The 22,772-nt window shown below is 40.9% G+C and overlaps 1 protein-coding gene across 5 annotated transcripts in view; it reads right to left on the bottom strand.

The window, feature by feature from the left end:
• Positions 1–22,772, bottom strand: part of ARHGEF7 (Rho guanine nucleotide exchange factor 7) — a 164,911-nt gene that overhangs the window by 73,820 nt on the left and 68,319 nt on the right. For 3 of the 5 annotated variants that reach the window (XM_080375532.1, XM_080375528.1, XM_080375531.1), the window contains exon 3: positions 1,353–1,437. In XM_080375532.1, the coding sequence (XP_080231658.1) occupies positions 1,353–1,437 (85 nt within the window). Of the gene's footprint in view, positions 1–1,352; positions 1,438–3,643; positions 5,435–13,036; positions 13,742–22,772 lie in introns of those variants that run through there. The other 2 variants (XM_080375530.1, XM_080375529.1) reach the window with 2 other exon arrangements.

The following is a 22,772-nucleotide window of genomic DNA, read 5'->3' as shown; positions in this document are numbered from 1 at the left end:
TGAAAGCCATCTTCCAATACTATCACAGGGAGATAGTCTAAAATGTCTTCTACACGGTCACCAAATTAAAAGAAAATGGTTTGGAAGAACAACTGGTTAGAAGATTTATGTAGCTCTGCTTGCTGCTAGGAATGAGGCAACACCACAGTTTGCATGCAGTTTTGATTTCTGGTTTCCATATCATGACCACCACCCACTCCCCCAATGAAAGGGATCAGCCTGGGTCCCTTCTAAGCCAGCTACAATTGTGGCTTTCTGATGTGGGTATTAATCTGTCGATGTCTGGACCAAATGACTGCGCTTCTTCTTCCCTTTAAAGACAGCTACTGTCAGTGTGCAGTACTGAAATGGTCTATACTACCTTTCATCTTAACTGCAAATGCAAGTATCTTCAACTGGTGTAAGTCACTTCAAAGAAGTCAACGATATTAGTCCATGGTCATTCATTAGCACAAAGAACTTGGTTGTAAACTTACTCTTAAAGGGTGTTCGCTGATGAAAGGGAAAAAAAGCCATAAAAAAAGTCTCTGTTGTAATGGACCAGAGAAGTATTACCAAAGTGACAAGACACTTATTACCATTACAATGAAATAATGCTGATCCACCACTGACTTCTCTATCAGCTTCTTTTTCCTCCTCACATAAAAATTATCAACTATGGTCTGTTTTAAATAATCTCTCAGACTCTAACCTGACGACCATTACTGGAACTTGCTGCTGACAGTGTGAAGCCCAAACACAGAGCAGCAAGAAGCCAAAAAGGGCCACCAATGTTAGTAGATCTCGATTGCCCTTGTGTCCAATTGGCATTATTTAGCACAACCTCACCCTACAATGAAGCACAGATACCTCTCAACCATATGCTATTTCTACAGCTCTCTCCCTCCCACCAAAGAACTTGAAGTAGGTGGTTCTAGCTGCTACTTACATGAAACATGCATGGCTTAAGGGATCAAAAAAGTTGGCTATCCTTTTGTTACTGTCAAAGGAGGAGGACGCTGGGGAATGGAGAGTGGGGAGGGAATAATGAAAACCTTGACAAAGTTGTTCAAACATGGGAATGACAGACTGGAGCAGAAGTCCACTTCAGTAGTTCAAATTAGGAAAAAAACAAAACCACCAAGAAAATCCAGCCTCTTTTTTTAAGAATTCCTGCCACCATAGAAGTCTGAGCCTTAGCTCAACCACAAAGCTTCCTTCTGCAGAAGGGGGGACTAGAGAACCCAGAGAAACAACAGAAACTGCAACAAAAACTCTAAGCTGTGCTTGTTCAGCAACAGGTATAAATATACATTGATGTGAGTTGAAGGTAATTGTTAAGCGAGCACCAAGATAAAGCAGAATCTACTTACCTGCAGTCACCTTATTTAAAGCCACAAGAGAGCTGAGAACTTTGCTGAAATTCTGTCCCTGATACAGGTCATTTGCGTCAAAAGTCTGAAAAGAAAAGAACATGCAATAAGTTGTATAAACAAGCCTGAAAACTAAGCTTTTTTTTATGTTATCATGCAAACCAGGACTGTAGAAGCTATTGCCTCATCAAGGTATCAGTCTTTCAGTGGCTCTTCTGGACCAGTAAAAGTATAGGGGGTTTTCTCCTTTTAAAAAAACCCACAAATAAAAGCAAAAAAACCCAACTCACAAAAAAACCACAAACCACTTCATTTTTACATAGAAAGAGAATATAGAAACAGCTGCCTTTGAGAGAAACTGAAGAAGATACAAGCTAAAAATATCATGTCATTTAAGTTACAGGAAAGTCGAATAAAACATAATTATCAGAAGAGAGACACTTTCCTCAGACATTTTGGCCAAAAAAGTTACTGGGTACCATTACTCTTGGCATACACTTCTTTTCCGGTAGAAACTCACAAGCACTGTACCTGATCATTCATAAAGTACTATTGAAATTACTACAAATACTTCTTAAAGCACTGTAACAACATACATGTTATCTCTTTATTCTACAAGACACAGAGGAAAGCAGAACTCCTGAAAATTAATGAAGTTGCTGGGTAGGTTAGATGGAGAATGAAGTTTGGGAAGCAGGAGGGATGAGAGGTGAGGGTTATTTTATTTTTATTTTTTAACTGTGGGGAAGAGATCCAAACCTCAAACTATCCTGTAGAAAACACTGCAGTAATTTTCAGGCACTGGGTGATGACATTAAACATCTGGATTTTCAGGGGGAAAAGAAGAGACTTAAAAAAAACCCACATAATATTTGCCTGAAGTAATGGAAACACTCCTTCAAACTCTCATGAAAACAGCTCTCACAACAGATTCTGCATAGGTTTAAAGGAGTCACAGTATTCCCTTGTGCAAGACTAGAAAGAGGACAAGAGATAGCTATTACAGTTGCTCCAACTGATTTAAGAAACACAAAGACATTTAGTTTCCCACAGCGTAGCTGTTTTAGACAAAAAGTCAACAAAAACCTGTTTATTTTCCTGATAACAGACCCATCCCAGAGGCGCTATCAGAATGTCTGTACCACAGGAAACAGCCTTCAGAGGCAGGAGTGGAAAAACCCATGTTCCCAGGGGAGATGACAGAAAGGGACAAAAAGTGGCTAGTTGAACCCAAGAGGAGCGAAAATTTTAATGAAAGCTACGGAAAGTAGTGACAGAAGGGGCTGCCAGACCAGTTGTGACTGTTTATGTGATATACTGACAAAGGTAGGGCAGATTTAGGAAACTTTCAATTACAGTATTATTCATAAGAAGGAAAAAAAAAAAAAATATCTCCCAAAGCGTTCACAACACTTGAAGTACTCGCATATACTAACACACCCATTTTTTTCCCCTCAGACTGCGGATCATTCTCTGGTCCCTGCGAGCCGCAGTTCTACCCTGGCTGTAGAGGTAATGAAATCTCTCAAGCTCAGGCAGTGTGTATACAGCTCGAAGAGCAATGCCACAAGACAGATGCAGAATCAAGCAGTCAGGGGCAAACACTGATATACTCCAAGCAGTTATCATTCACACAAAATAAAGTCAAATAGTTATTTCATCATTTCACTGGCCTACAGATAATTTAAAGACTACTCTTATTTATTTGAAGCTGTAAGAAAAAGAACCAGGGAATGGCCTAGGTGTAAACTCTGTAGGGTTCTTCCTGAAACACAAGGAAGTATTTAAAGACTATGTACAGAAAAAAAAAATTAAGCAAATAAAGAATAATCAGATTGTACAAAAATTAAAGTTTTATTAATAGCATATTTTATAATAAGTAGAGATCAGAAGAGATTGACAGCAGAACACATGAAACCTGGTTTAAACGCAAAACCCGACTGGACATTAGCCTAACCGCTGCTCAAATTGGCGAAGAACATTTAAGCTGTTATGGAACAAGAAAGCATCAGGAGTGTAAAACTTTCATTAATTACATGCTTATTGTGCTAATTTTTAAAGCAGCGAACTACAAGTATGAACAGAATCACAGAACAACGGCCCTGATGCTAAAAAAAAGGAATTACATGCAATAGAGGTGCTTGTGCAGACACCAGAAACTAGATCCCGAAGGTACTACAGGGGAGAGAGAACTAAGAAAAGGAATGTTTAAGAATAAGATTACAAATTACATCTTAAACCCACAAAAACTTCTCTAAAAAAATCCCAAGTCATTTTTTTTTTTTGCTCACCTTCATTGTGGATTCTGAGAGCCTCCAAAAGTCAGGCTAACGGGAAAACAACAGGACAAGAGGAAGCCTTGTTTCCTGCTATGCTGAGATTATAAAGGATACCAAGAACGATTTGATTGGATCATCCCAACATGCATATTGCCATAAAAAAAGCCTGTATCCAGGACACGCATCCAGTCTGCTACTTCACAGGAAACAACACAATAGGAGGATACAAGAACCATTTGCTTCCTTGCTATTCTACATAAAGCAATTCTGACAGGAAACCACCCTCAGCATGCTCATGGCCAGTATGTTCGTCAGTAGCATTTGATAAAGGGGGAGGGGGACATGACACCCTCCAGAGAGATTTTTCTCCTAAATAAATATTTAAGAATAATCTAACCTAGAGAGATAAAATGCGAGGGAAAACAAGCTTAGGTGATCTAAAGTTCTGAGGCTAATTAGTTATGAACAGAACTACTTGGTTATAAAAACCTTGTTTCAAAAACAAAAACGCACACCAAAAAACCCCATCCCACACACCAACAACAAAAACCCCACCAAACATATCCTTCTTCTATCTTCATGGAGGTTTGCTCATTTCCCCCAACATATTTGAAAACTCTGACATGTGTAAAAGCATCAAGATGCTCTGAATCTTCTACGGGACTGCTAGAGAAAAATGGCCTACTACAAGTTCTCAAGAGAAGTCCAACTTGCCTGTGGACTACAGTCTTCACTCGGGTATTTACAGACAGATCAGCTGTGAGAACTGACTCTTCAAAACATCGTATCTTGATATACGAAAGAGTCGTTCAGTAACTTCCCTATTCAATGTCACTGGTTGACAAACATCCCCCCTATACAATACCCCCAATTCTGTGACTGCAAGAATCAAAGCTGAATTTTGAGAATCAAGTATCAAGCAAAGTTATTTTTATATTGCAAACTTATCAAATAACAAGGTCTGTATGCTAAATTATCTTCTATGATACTAGCGTAACCCACTTTTGAAATCATATCAGAAGCACAACGTGAATTCAAACTTGCATATGCTTACAGCTCATAAAACCTAAAAATGCAAACACTCAGAAAGACACTACCTTGGAAATACTGAGATTTCTCTTTTAAACATTATGTGATAGGCATATATAGACAATAAACAAGGCTTTATGAAAAAATATTTCCAATATACCCTTGCTTCCCAGGCAAACGATGTTTTTCACTCTTCAGAGACTCCACTTGTGATGAAGTTTACTCTCATTCATCCAATCCCATCTTCCACCAAGACAAACAGGTAAAGCATTAGCCAGGATACAAGTATAAAACAGTTATAAATCACATCAGATGAGGACCCAGTCAAGCCAAGTCCTTTGAACAAGTTATTTAAGTAACATATCTTTGTTTTTAAATTCCATACAACTGACCACATGCAGATATGCTTTAAGTATTAAAATGAAGCACACCTATCAAATAAAGACAGACCAGGACACTGGAAACACTTTGCAATTTATAAATAGGTAGCTGGGAATCAATGAACTTCAAGCTTAGCAGACTGAACCCCATATGCCTCTTACCTGCCTGTTTTTTAATATTCTTCTCACATTCTTCTGTTCTTTCCTGGATTTCAACATTTCACACATCAATACCTGTGCTGGTTTTGGCTGGGGTAGTTTATTTTCTTTATAACAGCTTGTATGGGGTTATGTTTTGGATTTGTGCTGGAAACAGCACTGTTAACACAGGGATGTTTTCACTATTGCTGAGCGGCGCTTACAAGCATCAAGGCCTTTCCTGCTCCTCACCAACCCCACCAGCGAGCAGGCGGGGGGGGGGGGGGGGGGGGGGGGGGGGCAGCACAAGGAGATGGGAGGGGACACAGCCAGGACAGCTGGCCCCAACTGACCCAAGGGGTATCCCGTACCACATGGTGTAGCGCTCAGCATGTAAAGCTGGAGGAAGAAGGAGGAAGGAGGGGATGTTTGGAGCGATAGCTCCTGTCTTCCCAAGTAACTGTTAATGCATGACGGAACCCAGCTTTCCCGGGGATGGCCGAACACTCAACCACTGATGCAAAGTGGTGAATGAATTCCTTGTTTAGCTCTGCTTCTATGTCTGTGTGGCTTCTGCTTTACCTATTAAACCATCTTTATCTCAACCCACGAGTTCTCACTTTTACCCTTCCGATCTTCTCCTCCATCCCACTGGGTCTGGGGGAAATGAGTGAGCGGCTGTGTGGGGCTTAGCTGCCAGCTGGGGTTAAACCACAACAACATCCCAGGCAGATACTATGTTCCAGAAGCAGACCAGACCAAACTGCCCAACAACAAGGGGTCTTACGCAATCTGTAACACCCCACACACGCTTCAAGAGCGCACCGGGCCCTTTCAGTTAGTTACAGGACGCTGACTGCCAAAGCCTGCTGATTGCCTACCCTGACCCACAGATTCTGGCTTCTCTTTCCAAAACCCCACCAATTCCAAATATATAAGCCTATCTTTCCATAACTATGCCTGCAATTTTTGCCCCTAGGATTTCAACTGGCTGCAAATTTTATTGACAATTATTTTATGACCTCTTCCAGGTCATTAATTACATGTTAAATAACATAGTTTAATACCAATGGCACCAAGTTCCCTACAGCAAGGTGTACATTGGATGGCCACTCCACATTTGTAATTGTATTAAAGCCTATTAATAAGCCAGTTTTTTTAATTCATTTCATGAGCCATGTTGATTTTTCCATCACTGACATTTCTTAAATACCAAATGAAATGCCTTGAAGATCCACTTTATCTACATACCAGTTGTTCAACCACATGCTGGTTGTCAAACTACCAAATCCATCCCCTCATGTTTTAAAACAAGACTGATCTCTGCATGCATCCATTTAAACTTCATCACATTCAACATGGCCATGTTGATACATTCAGGAAATTTTAAGCCATCTAAACCCTCCACCAACCCCCAGTGGATAGACTTCTGTTCAAACAGCATTTATGATCCAATAGCAATAAGGAAAATTAACATAACAATGCTTGTCCCTCATATACCTGCAACAACCAGTAACTACGGAAATTGGAAAAACATTAACTGAGGAATTAGTGAAAGGAAATTGGAAAATAAGGTTGAGAATATACCTGACGAGAGCAGACTAAAAGCATACAGTAAGCCTGCAGCAGCATTCTTTTCTTCAAATCACTCAGTTTCAAGGCCTCAGGTATGCTTTATGCTATTTTATTCCCCCTTCTAGCCCACTAGAAGTCAGAAGCCAGTTCTGGAGGAAATACTTTTAAATTAACGTACTTCATGTGATAAGGCAAATTCTGCAACTAGAGACAGGGGAAAAAAAATAAAATAAAAATCAGGGATGGTGCAGCCAAGCTTCCAGACACATACTTTTTCTTCAAATATGTATTCTACCAATCTTAATTTGTTTGTATCCTTAAACCACCAGAGCATCAGTACAGCTGTTCCCAACAGTCATAGTAACAAAAGTTCATATACTGGTTAAGAGTAAAATAGCCCTTAAATATCTCCTTGCTAGACTAGTGTCTTGAATATACACAGGTACAGAATTCCCAGCAGATACTAACATTTTAAGCATCCACCTGACAAAAGTAGATGACAGCTCTCTTTACAGCACTGCACCATAAACTGCTGCAGCTGAGGAGCTGACTTATGAGCAGCCCAGACATCTGTGCAAGCACAGATAGAGCTGCCACTGCTAACCTCACCATCCAGCCCCAAAATAAGCTGTAAAATGCATGTACTAAACTGGCAGGACACTTCCCAGCTCAGTTTGGTGGCCTTGGGCCCCTAGCACGAAAGAACATTGGCTCGGTCACCCAGAGGAAATGAAAGGAAATGAGCAGGGCAGCTTGGCAAAACATAGCATGACCATGGACAACATGTTACTCCACCTGTTCCTTAGCATACTGGCTGCAGCATTTTTGGCCACAGGAGCATGAATAAACAAGTGGTAGAAAAAAAAGCAACTCAAGGTTAGAAATAGATGACCTTCTTGAAAAACACTAAGAATCTCCAGCACCTCCCTTCATTGAGACACCACCCCCAGTGCATTTCTACCCCTGGAGCAGCTGGCAAGGAGAAGCCACAGAGGCCATCCGGGGTCCACCTTTCTGTGATGACACCTAATATGCCCCAGGTGGAAAAAAGATCCCACGGGCAAGCCTACACGCAAAGCAGAAATTTCTTCATCTATTAGGTCACTACATTAGTGGTGCCGAGTCTTACTCAGCTATTACACAGCAGCTGTTTCTCGAGCTATGTATTATCATCTGAAAGCTGTGGCAGTAAAAGGAGAGATAAGAAAAGCAGGGAACTATGACAACTGAGGGAGGAAGGAACTACAAACGTTCCAGAAATCTCTATGAAGCATACTGTTGCCCAAATGTAGTAATGCACAGCACACCGGAGAGCTAAAAAAATTTTTCATTTCAAAAATTAAGAGTAAGACAAGAGAAAAAGTTTGAAAGTAACTGGGAAAACAGACCTGCAGTGCAGGATTTCTGTGTGATTCAGTAACAGTTACAAGAGAAATTAGAACTCAGCAGTAAATATATAAAACTTAAGAGGAGAGCTGGAATAAATTTTACTGCTCATATAAACCTGTTCCTCAAAAGTAAAAACTTAGTTATACTAAAAAAAAGTCACCTAGAAAGTTTTATTTAATTCCTACAACTAGTAATATTTTTAAGACTTAACATGTTATCTACAAAAGCAGGCACAACCAGCAATAAAAACGTATATAGAAGTTTGTAGTGTCTGTGCACGCATCTGTCTGCATGTATCCAAATATACATTTACAGCACAAAACTGAAGAGGACAAAGGTTAAAACAAACAACTTCAGTCCCTGAAAATGTACTAAGGCTTTCCAGCCCCAAGAATTTTTTGCCCAAACCAGCTGCATCAAAGCATGAATGATTCTGCAGAGCATTAATTTCAAATGCTAAATGGCTTACCTAAGCCATTACTTCGAAGTCAACATCTGAACATTGCCAAAATTAAACATACACAACTTATTTTTCACCAACCACAGCAAAAAAGGGCATAAAAAAATAGACACAAAGAAATACTAAATTCCTTTTTGGAGATGAACTGTACAATTTCCAAAGCTTTCCATGTCTGCCTGGTTTTATAATGTGACACAGCAAGCTAGTGTCCCCACATGTATTCTTTAGTAAGAGAGTTGTAGAATTTGGTATTTTTAACCATTAGCTTCTAGTAGTAGCAAACCAAGATGTAATTTAAAAAACAGAAAGGGCAGCACTGCCTACATTTGTATAAGCACATCAGAAAACGTAAGTCTGTTTCAAATTTCTACCTGCACAGCAAAACAAGAACCACGTCACACCTTTATCCTAAATCACTTTCCAATTGCTTTCTAGGTTTTGAATCTTATAGATGAAACCACACGGATAATCTCAGCTACCACTGAGAAAAAAGACAATCAGTGGCATACACTATTAATGCATGACTGAGTACTAAGGCTTAAAGAAGCTCATACTCCTGGGACTACAGGCAAAAATAAAAGTTGTTGGAATTAAACTACCAAAGATATAATCTGACTGGGACACTGAAGTTGAGATGCCTTGGAACCTGCCAACACGACAGGTTATGCCTACTTGCTTAGCTGAAATAAAGCAATTGCATAAGCACCTTTAGTGCCAATGAAGAGAGGCACCTCAACAGGGAAACTTGGCCAGAAATACAGCCCAAGGAAGATTCAGCTCAGTAAAAGTCAACTCTCTGATACACAGACACGAACTATATGAATTACTTTCCAAAAATAAATCAGGAAACGCAGCTGTGGAAATCCAGGCCAAAATGCATAGGGAATACTGTGTGTAAGTAAGAAGACACACAGGACCAAATAAAGTACACACTTGGAAACAAACACAGTTCTGCTATGAAGCAAAGTAAGCATTCAGTGATAAAAATGGTGAAATTAATTTTTGGCTAATAAGTGCACATGCCACCTCAGATTGCCAGTGCATCTGATAAACAAGGACACTGTTAAGTAGTCACACGTTCTGGCAAAAATCACACAAAACAGGTGAAGGATATTCTACTGAACTATAACTAGCTTTTCTTTCTAAAAATAATAACTGAAACTCCACCTTAGCCTTCTCCCAATGGTCCAACTTGTAAAAATGAATGAACCAAAGGCATATGAATGAGAAATAAAAATTAGACACAAGCACTTCACTGCTTGAAGTACCATGTCCACCTGCTTAGATGAACGCCTGCTGTACAGAATGACAATGCACATTTGGATGACCAAGCCTAGGTGCTCTGTTAACTACAAGTTACATTCATTTCCTAAATTTGCTGATGGGCTCTACTTAAATCTTCTGTGCTCTACTATGGCAGATGTGTACCCTAGCAACGCTCCAGAGGCCAAAAGCTCAAGTCTCTGGCTGACAGAACTGCCTCACAAGAAACCAGCAAGAAGTTTCTCAAGAGTGTCACAAGGTATTTTTCTTCCTAAAAGCGACTGTGTTACCTGACCCTGTAATGAAAAAACCACATATGCTTCTGCAGTGCTTATCAGCATAGATATTACAGAAGAACTGCAATATGTCAGTAACTTTTTGCTAAAAAGAAAGTTCCTGCTTTCATAGAGTTTCTTTTGGACACCACAGGTGACAAACTTACTCAGCACTAAAGGACGTGAATGCACTAGAAGCCAAAACTGCCATGGGGATTGGATACAGTGCCACAACTGCCCCAAGTTTTACAAGCAAAAGCAAACAGCAAACCCCACAGAACAGGAGATTTTCCCAAAAGAAACAGGTGGCAGAGTAGGAAAGCAGCTTCTAGGTCCTGCCCCACACACACACACCCCCAAGAACAATGCTAACATCTACTTCAACATTAAACGTCTACTCTCAGAATCAGAGGCACAAGTCTCTTCTTGTACTAATAGTTCATTAAAGATCAATGTAGCAGGAGAAAGCCTGTCAAGTTGGTTTTTAGGCCTTTCTATGAGGCAGATGCTGATAATTAGTTTGAATTAATTTGTCAGTAACATGTCAATTACAATAAAAAGAAAAGAAACAAGTGGCACATTCTGGTCTTCCAAATGCAGGTGATGTCTGTAACAGTATCAACTGGTCACCTTCCCAAGACTATAGATGTGATCAACTGCAAGTCATGGGAGTGGCTGGTCACTTCAGTGCCTGTACTTTACTTTTTTATTATTATTTTTATTTTTTAAATCACAGTAGTAGTAGACTGTGGTTTTGAGAAGATACTCCATCACACAGCTTCTGCTGCTTCAGACCCTGTTGGGCACCAACCCCACACAACACCGTCCCAACAGAGCAGCATGGAGAACACATGCCAGTTTAAAGGATGTCTATCATGTCTTGAAGTACTAGGTAAAGTTCACAGGCAGATATCCACCTTCTCCTGCATAATTTATAGATAAATGTTGTACTTGCAAGAAAAGTTACTGTAATGGAATCTGCAAACTGTTTTCCGTCTTAAAGTACAAACATACATTATGGCTCCATTATTCTCATACATCTACAATTTCTTCCTGATTTTTCTTTTTCTCCCCCCGTAAGTTAAACAAGCTAGGAAAAAGCCTTAACAAAAGAACTACGCAAAAAATGGCTCTGCACAAACACCAGACCAACACTTCACACTAACTCAAAGTAGAAAGCGCATTGTACTTGAAGACTGACCTCAAGCAGATCACACAGTCACAGCAGAAATCAAGATGACAGGACAGCAGCGATGACAGTCGTGTAAGACTACTGAAACAGGCTGCCCAGTTGGCCTGGCCAGGGTCTGAAAGCAGATCCTGAACATAAACATTCAGAACCGAATCATGTCTGTGCAAGGTTTTACAAACTGCTGTTTGTCAATGGCTGAAATCAGTAGTGACACACTGAATTTTTTAAAGCTCAGAATAAACCAGTTGCTAAGGAAGAGGGAGTTAATGCACTCAGGAAAATTGCAACTAGGTTTCAAACATTAGGAAGGGAGATGCCTCCTTTTGGAATACTTGAATTTTAGATTTATTTTCTAAAATAAAGTAGTACACATCAGCTAAACTGTGAACATCTCCATAGTCTTACCTGAAAACACAGGAAGGATGGCTTGCCATAACTGATTTAAAATGCCTTCTGTCTAGATACATGTTCTGCCAAAATTTCTCCGATTTCTGAAGTGTCAGCTTAGTTTCAAAAACCATGCTGTATGGAGTGAGAAGAGGCCTATATAATGAAGAGAAAACTTAATTCCTATAGTGAAAAGTGTGGAAAAAAAAACAACCTAGGAAAACCAACTTCTCTGGGTCCAAAATAGGTAGCATTACCTGCAATCCCACTCTCCATTTGCAAAACAGAAAATAATAGGGAAAATAGTAGCTAAATACCAGTTTAAGTCACTACCATCAAAGTATCACAGACACATAGTAAGATTGCTGAGAGGGACTGTTTTTAAAACAGCAGTTTTTATAGAAAGACACACCCAGAGCATGTCAGAGAGCAAGAGCTAGAGGCAGGGGAAGGAGTCATCTTACTGCAAAGGATTCTGTACTACATGAGGTTATCATCTGCCCTCTTAAAATAGCCTGCTGGCTGTTTTACTACACTACCACGTGCTCTAGCCACAACTTAAATGCTATCACATGCTCACATTTCATCTGGAACAAATGCATACAGCCAAGTGATCAGATGATGCACAGATTCAGCATCAATGGAGAACCAGCTACAGACAAAGTACAAGCCACAAAAACAGCCCCACTGACCTCAAACACACTATTTCACCTACTGCTTATCAGCATGCTTAGGAACGCTGTTTGTGTGCGCACACTTTTAAAAATAAGCATATTAACAGGAAAAAAAACAACAGGACAATACTTGTAGCATTAAATATGTATCAGTAGCTGGAGGAGAAAGACTGAAGGGGAACTGGTATTTTGAGATTTCTGGCACTGCTCTGAATTTGACTACACATGAGTAGACACATGAAAAAGCAGATGAGGGAAAGACAGAAATTTAAGAAAAAGGAAGGAAGGAAGGGAGGGAGGGAGGGACTGTTATACCCTTCAGGTAAAAAGGGATTTAATCCAAAATTTCAACTGCTTCCTGCCTGTACTGTGGGAAGTGCCAAAAATTAAGAATAAATGCTTACTGATTTTCCATATAGTCTCTTGAAGCTTTCCTTTAGAATCACCAACTGGAAGAAGTAATTCCAAAATAGTTAGCAGAAAGGAACAAGCTCCCAAAACCAAGATTTCAGGTTTCAATTAGATCAGAGGGAATTCATTTCAATGTTTCCATACTAAAAGTTCACTGAAGAGCCCAAAACTGCATGCACATCCCCTGAGCTATAGCTCCTCCCAAGCAATCCCGTTTTCATTCACAGCTTACCATTTTGATTTCAGTCAGTACGAACACTGTTAACAAGGAACCCAGGGCTGCATTTCTCCCTCTCTCCCAGGTACCTGCAATAACGCGATCCAAGATCCTCCACCATTTGTAACACCCATTGAGAGAGCAGGCACAGGACTTTATCCAGGAAGCAGGGATGAGCCTCACCACCACCTGCTCTGGTGACCAACCACTCCTGTTGCAAGGCTGGTGGAGCTGCCTAAGCAGCAGTGGGGCGGCCAGAGGGCCCAGCACCTTAGGGTGAGGAAGACAGAAATCTGAAACCAATTTAATGCAACAGCCTGTAACTCAAGGGCGTTCAGCAGCTGCCGGGCCAGCAGCTAGTCATCCCTATAAAGGGTGACGCAGACACTTGTGGGCATGACACACGCTGCAGGTCTAGGTAAACCATTCCTACTCAGGATCTGCAAGCCCATAGATCAGCGCAAGCTTTCAGGAGGGAAAACTCTTCTCCCACACCACCTCACACTTTTCACTTAGGGGGTCATTAAATCCCCACAGGAACCCAGTTCTACAACCTGAACTGGCAGAAAATTAATCCAGCAAGAAGTGGGAAGTTTGCTGCAAGTTTCACAAGCTAAACCAGTTCAGTATCTGATGAAAGCAGCACCTGAGCCCACGTGTGGGAGAGAAACATCTTGTCTTGTCAAGGGAAAAAGAATCACTTGCAGTGCTGGGAAATGTCACAGTTCAAGTATTTTCCGGGGGGGGGGGGGGGGGGGGGGGGGCGGGGAGATGGGGCAGTGGCATAGATAGAGACAGACATGGAACTCTGCAATTTAGCTACAATCCACTCCCAGCCCAATCATCCAGCATCATGCTGATGTTCAATAAAACATTTATGTAAGAAATTCAAACTTACGGTTTATGAGACTATGTATAAAAAATTCCACATTCCAAATATTAATAATAGATGGCCTCTAGCAGGTTACAGGCAAGAACAAAAATGAAATCCACACCAATTCTGCTTATTCATAGCAATGCCTTGGGACACAATCTGAAAGAAATACGTTAGTTTTTCCGAGAAACTAGCTATTACAAGAATTTTGTAGTTCTGATTCATCAGTTCATGAGCTATATGATGGGCTTGGATAGCCAAGCTAGGAAGGGCAGCTAGAGATGATACTATGACCAGCCAGGCCCAACCGTTTACCTCAGTTCCTCCTTTTCTCCTAAATATTCTCATCACCATGGTCCAGGATTCTTCTAGCCTCATGTCATCACATTCCCAGCTGCATATGCCCTAACTTCAATGACCTCTCCAAGACACAATCACTTCCACTCCAACCTTCACAAAACAAAGTCCTAAATCCAGCCTCTCACTTGCAACACATGCTACCTCACCAGCACTACCTGGGCCCTGATTTGGCATCCTGATCCAGAAGGCACTGAAAAGAACAAGCTTCGGCCCCAATCTGATAAATGGTACCCATTCGGAGATAATCCTGTTCCTATCACCTCCATGCAGCCAGCCAATGCCAAGGAGTCCATGCCTGCAATAGGCAATACACCGTACACCCAGGAACGTGTCTGTCTGCAAGCACCAGAGCTTGGGAACTTCTGAAGACGACTCTGGTATAGTTATCATGTGCTTTTACAAGTTACAATAGTTCAGTGACTGGCAAAGATTGTTTCAGCATGAGCTCTTTTGCTAATGCAACTGTTGTTCATGCAGCAGAACCCAGGAGTTCTAGAAATTGTTGTTGTCAAGAGGAGCAGCAGTAGAGGGCCATACACTCCTCCAAGCAGCATCTAGGAATGCCATTTGTGGAATCAGGACAAGCACTTAAGAAAAATCAATGACAACCTATCCAGCCCCAAAACCTGCATCTAAGAGTTGCCAATAAGGATATAGAAAGGCAAGTATTACATAGTAATACTTAAGCAAGATGTTCTTCCAATAGTTTGTCTCAGGGACTATCTGCATTTCAAAGTCTGAAATGGATTTTTTTTTTAGACTTCTCTAGTCCCTTATGTAACCCATGTAATTTCAGCTTCTACAAAAACCCACAGAAATTATTTGTATAGCTCAGTTACAGGATGAAGAATCACTTTCTTTTATTTGTTATGACCATGCCAATTGCTTGCTTTTTCTGAGTAGCCCTTAGTTCCTGTGCAAGGAGAAACAGAAAATAACCTTCCCCCCTTCTCCATGCCACCCATTAAGGAGATCCTATTGACCTCAGATACCCATCTCCTCTGTCAACGGAAGAGTCAATGCATTTATCTGTAACTCACATGGACTCCATTCCTTCATTTTCTTGTAACAACTTCTGTTAAGTCTTGAAATGGCTAACTATTCCATTTCCTTTAAATACAGCATTTCTCCTGGGCATTGCTATAAATATAATGTGTCTCCATGCTACAACTCACAGAACAGTCAGAGGGAGTGACCAAGCACAATATCTTTGTGATTTGCCAGGACTATATGATACCTGCCAGTTCAAAGAACTCTAATACTAAATAGAAATTTCAACTATAGAATGCAACAGTATTTGGCACGGCCTCAGTAGCAGAGGAATGGAAGGCAGAAAACAAGAACCAAGCCTTTAAAGATCAAGGAAGAAAAGAGATCCAGAGAACTACAGACAGTAGAGCAAATGCCTAAGCCTGGTAAATTGATAAAAGCTATAATAAAGAAGAGAATTGGTGGAGTTTGCATAAATATGGAAATAGGAAAAGAATTAACATTGCTTTGGTAGAGGGAAGTAACCATTCCAAAAAGCATCTATGCTCTTTGAAACAGTTAGCCGTAAATATAGGGTAGTCCAGCTAACACATCGTATCTGAATATCCTTTGAAAAGACACCTTACAAAGGGTTGTTTTTGTTTTAAACAAAGGTAATATAAGCTAGAAAACTCCTCTTGAAGATTCAAGAAGTGCTCAAGAAATAAACAAAAACAGCTGTACACAAACAATTGGGCTTCACTATGATGGGAGTATCAACAGCATCCCACAGGGACTTAGGACCCACGCTACTCAACAGTGTCCATGCGATTTCACAAGAGGCATGAACAGTGAACATTGCTGAGGATACAAAACTACTCAAGGTAGTCAAAATTGAGCCCATAGCAAACAGCTAACAAATCTTGTGGATGACCAAATATTAAAGTGGCAGGTGAAATCTAGTGCTATCAAATGCAAAACCTAACCCCAGGCAAAATAATGAAAAACCCAAACCTCGTCATTATGCATGTATAAGAACGAGTTCTAAATTAGCACAGTCTAAATGAAAGTCAGCTAACAACTGCAGATCAACGATCAGTCAAGTCATGAAGTCCAACAGAAACAGGACTGGAAAATTAGAAAAGACAGAGGCAACAAGCAGACAGCTTTTATTATTTCCATATCATCTCTGTAACTTAAATACGACTCTGATCCACCACAATAATGATACTATAAAACAGGAAAGGATACAAGGTATAACAAGAAAGCTGTTTAAACAAAGTAAATTAATGCAACAGTTTTCATACAAGGGAAGAGTAAATAAACTAAAAGTGTTCATCTCTGAATGAAATGGGATGTAGCAAAGTATACTAGTGCCCTATAAAGTCACGTACAGCAGGGAGATCTGTAACATAAGAACAAAGTCAGCCACTGCCACCAGATGCAGCAGCTGAACAAACAAAAGGAAGTTTTTATAAAATGCATAATTTAATGAAAGAACTTACTGCCATAGGATGCTGTGAAGGTAAAAAAAGCTCAAAATAGCTTGGGAAAGCTATTTTTTTTAAAAAGGCGCCACAAAAGGAGGTCCATTGAGCTGTTAAATACACAGTGATAGAGATACTGTCCCCGACACCTCAAGAAACTTCTCAGCTATGGACTGTCAGAAGCTACCAAGATTTAATAGAGCTGTCATGCTGTATTTTCACCTTTATTTTTTATTTTTTTTACACCTTTTTACTGGGCATCTATTACAGATCTTTTATCTCACAGGATAACAAAGAAAGCAGACCTTTGATCCGAACTTGCATAGTCATCCTTAGGTCATTAAAGACAGCAAAACCATTCCTATGTTTTTAATCTCCAAAGCCAAGTTAAGCAAAAAAATGTCGTCGTGTTAACTCAGTCACCACAGAAAACCCCTCCGTAAAATACTGCCTGAGCAGCAATAGCCTTTATTCCCCAAATTCTCGAAACCACGTATCAGACTTCATTTTACCATGAATACAGGATTTTAAAACTAAGCAATTGAATAGTCATATTGGAAGATGCAGAAATATTATCATGATACATATCACCTTACAGAAATTTGAGAAAACATTTTACCTAGGTCAGTGCATCTACACCCTGTTACCCAAAGGGGCAATGCTGACTCAACACCTCCCAGATATACCCCACACACCTCCCCAGTGTGGGATCTGGTGACAGGGCAATCAAGGGGCAAGTCAGTTCAGCTACAGAAAGCTATTCAGCCTTAGTCTTTGCATACTATCAGCTCACTGAAAAAACTCACTGCAACTGCACAGTCCGTACATCTGACACCAGGGAAGTGGTAAGACTGTGCCTAAGTCTGGACTATCGGGATTTCCCTTCACAAAGGCAGCCCACAGCTACAGCAGATGTGCAACAAACCATATTCACCATTAAGGGATGGAAACACGAACACTAATCTCACTAAATGCACCACTTAAAACACCAAAGTGAACTTTGTACCACTTCAAAATCAGCTAGTAATTATGTCTGGGTTTAAAGGACAGCAAGGAGATGAGCAAGAAGAAACAGCTCCATATATCACTACACCAATGTTATAGTTATGCCACAGGACAGCAAAAACATTTTGTTACCAAAATTTCACATGGTATATTAACATGCGCAGTTTCCACACACACACGCATAGTATTTGCTATTTAAATACCACAAAAATCAGCTTCAGTCTAGATGAATGAGTTACAGATTATTACACTGACCAGTCTTCACAGTTGATGCTGTGGTGTTGACACAACTGATACTAATGGAACTTCTACAGGAGGCTCATGATTTTCACAGATGGCAAAGTTCAGTGTGCCAAGTTAAGGATGAGGCTTCAAATGTAACTGAAGCACCTACAGGGAAGCACTTAAAACAGAAACTGTCACTTACGTAACATTTTAAGAAGAAAAGATACCAGTCAAACCACGTGGAGCTACAGTGTCCTCAGAAACACAGTTCACCATAGATGTCACTGTAAAGGCATAAATGGCTATAATACTCGCATTTAGCTCAAGTCACAGAATAAGCCAGAGTCAGAGCACATATAAACCCCCCTCCAGATTGTGATCTCCATTATAACAGCCCCCAAAAAACCATGTGAAACTCCTGCTGAGGTCAGGGATGTGATTAGCACCAGCCTTAAGACCTCAGCTTTTTAGCTACGAGATCAGAGTAGATATCATGTTATTACCAGATTCATACTGCACTGGAAACCTGACTTCTATGAAAGATGAAGTTTGCAAAATATACCGTTATATTAACATAGAAAATGCCAATGCAGCATAAAGTTCCCAACTAAATAAAAGAAATAGAAAAATAAGAGGTCGTGCATTAAAAGCAGAAACTAGGACAATGATCATAAAGATCCTGCCTCAGAGGAGTTCAGTACACACAGAAAACCCACTGAGGTGCTCTGCACACGGCAAAAGCAGGCATCACATCATATATGGATAACGGAGTAAGATGTGCTGTTCTAGAAGCAAGCTGAAATTCAACAGCATGCACCAGAAGCATTTAGGAAACAGACATTCGAACAAAGCAGAATTACTTAAACTCCAGCAAACTTCTCTCAGAAAGTTGGTGCTGCAAGCAATGTTGTCTCCCCTAAAGATAACACAGAAAGGTGACTTGTATTCCTCACCAAAAAAATCTAAGTTCTTCTACAGATAAGAAACTCTTTGAGATACATTACAAGAAACATAATGCAAAGCTAACAAAAAGCAATAGGAAAATCTGCTTTTAATAGCAGACTGAAAACACTTTGTTTGTACAATCAGTCTGTCAAGCCCAATTTGCATTACGCAAGCCTTTGCAAGGCTTCTAGAACAGCCTGCCTTATTTTGGGTAACATGCCAGTCTGTACAATATCACACAGCTGATAAAGCAATACATGAATAGTACATGCTCCTTGTATTTAGTGCCCTGCAACATAGTTAGTTTTAGGGTACTCGGACAATAAATACAGCTATGAAGATCACTCTTAAAGCATGCAGCAGTAGCTTCCACAATACCTTTTTTTACCTGCTACAAAAGCAGCTCCTTCCAGACAGACATCCACACCATAACCTTTAACTTCAAGCCATCTTGTTAAAGTGGAGTTACTTCAACATTCCTCAAGTAAAGCCACAACATAACGTCCAATACTTAACAAAGCAATGCATGTTCTACTTCATGGCAACTCATCAACCTTAAACTCCATGATCCTAGTGCTTTCCAAACAATTTAGCCTACACAGTCCTATGTAAAGCTGTTGTGGCTTCCAACACAAGGCTGTCTCCCTCCCAGCGCCACCCTGCTGCCCCAACTATTGGCCAAGGCATTCTGTCCAAATCTCTTTCAAGCCAAGAGAACAGGTGAGCAACTGTACTCTCTCCAAGCTGCTCAAGCAAGAACTTCTCCGACTGTCAAACAAGCCACAGTTCACTGCCTCAAAAGGCTGGCTGTGTCTGCTTGCATAAATTCCCTTGGAAAGACTGTTTTAAAAAGGCAGGAAAACAAAGGAGGAAGGTTTCCTGTTATGATTTCATACCCTTCATTAACGTACAGGAAGGGCACCTGAGGTGTCCTCTCTAGGTCTACAAAGCCTCCATATTCTACAGAAGCAAAAGAAATGTACAAAGGTGAAAAAGTTGCCTTAATATTAAAATCAGGATTATTTCAAACAAAACTCAATGCACCTCACTTTAAGCATCGCCACAGTTACCTGAGGATAGAGACTGCCATGAAAATATAATTATTCCACTTGGGTAGTTTACCTAGTGAAACTATTAGTATTCAGTATGCAGTGAGGACATTTCTTGATGAGACCTGCTTTAACTACTACCAAGGACAGACTCAAACTTCAGAGCAATTACAGGCAGCAATTAGGTGGAATTCAATCCAGCTTCAAGACTTCCAGTAGCAAGCAATCCAAGACCCTGTTTGAAGAGCTAAGCACGGCAGTACAACATCACTCCAACAGTTCAAGTCTCTTCAACAGACACTAGTAGATGTCTGACTGCACAACAGCAGCCTGCAGGACCAGGTCCTGGTAGCCCTGTCAATGCTAACACTTTCCATTACCAGATCTTTTATTTTCTCTTAAGCCTTCCTAAACTTCACGCATTTGGACTGGTATTTTTTCCATGTAGTGCATGTGCCCCATGCTTCACACTATCATTTTCAGTATTTCGTACAGACTTCCCTATCTTGTCATTACCAAAAATGACACTGGGAAAAGGTTTTCCAGAATTCAACTTTGGGAAATCCAAACCTTGAAACAATTCAGCTCCCCGTGCTTTGGAGCAGAATTTTTGAAGGCTCTACCCCACCAAACTTTCTTTCCAAAATGTAGCAGAAATTGCCCCCTACAAAAAAAAAAGTAAAATAAACTCACCCAATTTTGACCAGCTTAAGACCCTTTGTTTTGTTCATTTCTTCTTTAAACTAGTCTATACACACACTTAGGACAGACTGAGCATGTCAGAGATTCACAGAGGAGTCCATTTGCAAAGCACAGAGCAGAACACTTCGTGAAGATCTCAACACAGTTCAGACACTAACACCAAAAGAGGGAGCCTCCAAGAGAAAGCAACTGCCCAACTCAAACACCATGAAACAGAAGCTAAATCCAGAACTGAGGATCTGCAGGTGGAAGAATGACATTGCCAAGACTAAGTTTCACTTAATTTTAGGAAACTTTTTCAGATGTCTGGGTCCATGCTGTCTCCTTTTGTATCCCTAGAGAGACATGCATCCCATCCCCTGTAGGTTATCCTCTGGAGAGGTTTCTGTTGTTGACTAGAAAAGGAAGCCTCTAGAACTAACTTCAGCTGCGGTCCAGGAGCCAAGAGCTGAAAGCAAGGGAAGGGAAGGGATGGATAGTGTTACAGGAACTGCAGCCTTATGAAAACCCACTCCTCCTTAACCACACTCCGCTGCAAAGTTGCACCCTCCCTTTCCCACCAGGTTTTGAGCCCATCACCCCTGTCACTGTAACAAACTGAATTGGATAAAGACTAAGACAACACATATTTTTTTTTGCTAGAGTAGTTCTCTGCTGTTTCAGGGACCTGAGCAACACAAACAGAAAAAAACCTTTCTCTTTGAGCAGAGACAGCACATTGTCTCTGAGACCTCAGAAATCAGGGCTAGATAGCTGATGTTAGGCTAGGAATAACAGGAGAGAGGAAACAGCACGGCAAATCACTGGTAAGAACGTGCAGAAAGGAAGATCAGGACTCAAAACCCAAGTGGGAAAACAAAGCCAACAAGAAAGGGAGAATGCAGAAGGAGAAACAGAAACAGTTGTCAAGAGCTTGGTGTAGAAGCCAAATCACACCATCCCTCTGCTATAAACAAACACTTCAAAAATGCAGCAGTTGAATGTACCCGTTTCTTCCCAGCTTGGCACAAAGAAGAAACATGAGCTTACCATGGCTAGCAGATAAACTGACAGTTCAGGTGCAGAAGCTAAGCAGCGGAGTTCTGCTCCCACACATCAGCATGCTGCCACAGGGAGCTTCCCTCCCCACCCCCCTTTTTTTTAAGTTTAGGATCACCTGAAAATGATCTGCATATTCACTGTACAACAATCAACTATTAACATTTCCCTCAACATCTCTGTCCCCATTCAGCACAAGGGACAAGGCTGGGTCAAGGGATCAATCAAAAGCCTTCAAAGAAAAACTTGCCTGTATAAGCATTTTCCCAGGCCCCAAAATCTCTCCCATCAAAGACAACCTCCTACTCCCCACATTCTATAAGTTACTCAAGCAAATAATTTCACTTACCTGGATTGAAAGCAGCTTCAGAAAAAAACGGGTCCCAGGTTGCGATTCAGTTCCAAAATTAAATTGAGTTTGCAAAAACAGAGTGGCTGGTGCAGTGGTGGGCAGTGCTGAGGCAGAAACTCACTAAACCTACTCCTTTAGATGTCCGTGTCATTTACTACAGGTACCAGGAAGGCACAGTAAGCAGCCAGCAAGCTGCATGTCTCACAGTGAAGCCATCTGACAGCTACAGCAAAGAAATCAGTTCTCTCATCTGCCACAACATTGCTACGTTGCTACAAAAAGTAATCTCATTTCATGCGAGTTGTTGATCTGTTGCTTGTGTCCTCAGCTGCTCAAAAACCAAGGCTCTGAGCTTAACAAAAGCATTTAAATTAATCTGAGGCAGCACCACAACTATCCCCCTCACTTTGTGACAGCCCCAGCTCCCTCCCAAACTCCACAGTGAGGCAACTCAGCAGGAAAGAGAGCAGGTTAGTAGAGTTACTTCTACCAGCCCATCTCCCCACACAATCTCACCTCAGTCTGCCAAGCACCCATGCTAGAAGGGGGAAGGGCAAGGAACATGCAAGCAATAGCATGACTCGCTGCTGCTGCGCTGCCACAAAGGTTTAAGCTACCCTAGGACCACAGCCTGGCTTCAGTCTGCTCTGCGGCATGTTTAGCCCTCACAGCTGCAACCGAGGTCCACGGGAGCTGTGTCCAACTACAGATGCTTTAGCCTGCATCTCAAGCACTGTGAAATGGG

Source organism: Falco punctatus (assembly GCF_963210335.1).
Source record: "Falco punctatus genome assembly, chromosome: 2".
NCBI lineage: Eukaryota > Metazoa > Chordata > Aves > Falconiformes > Falconidae > Falco > Falco punctatus.
This window is presented reverse-complemented; position numbering and strand designations above follow the sequence as displayed.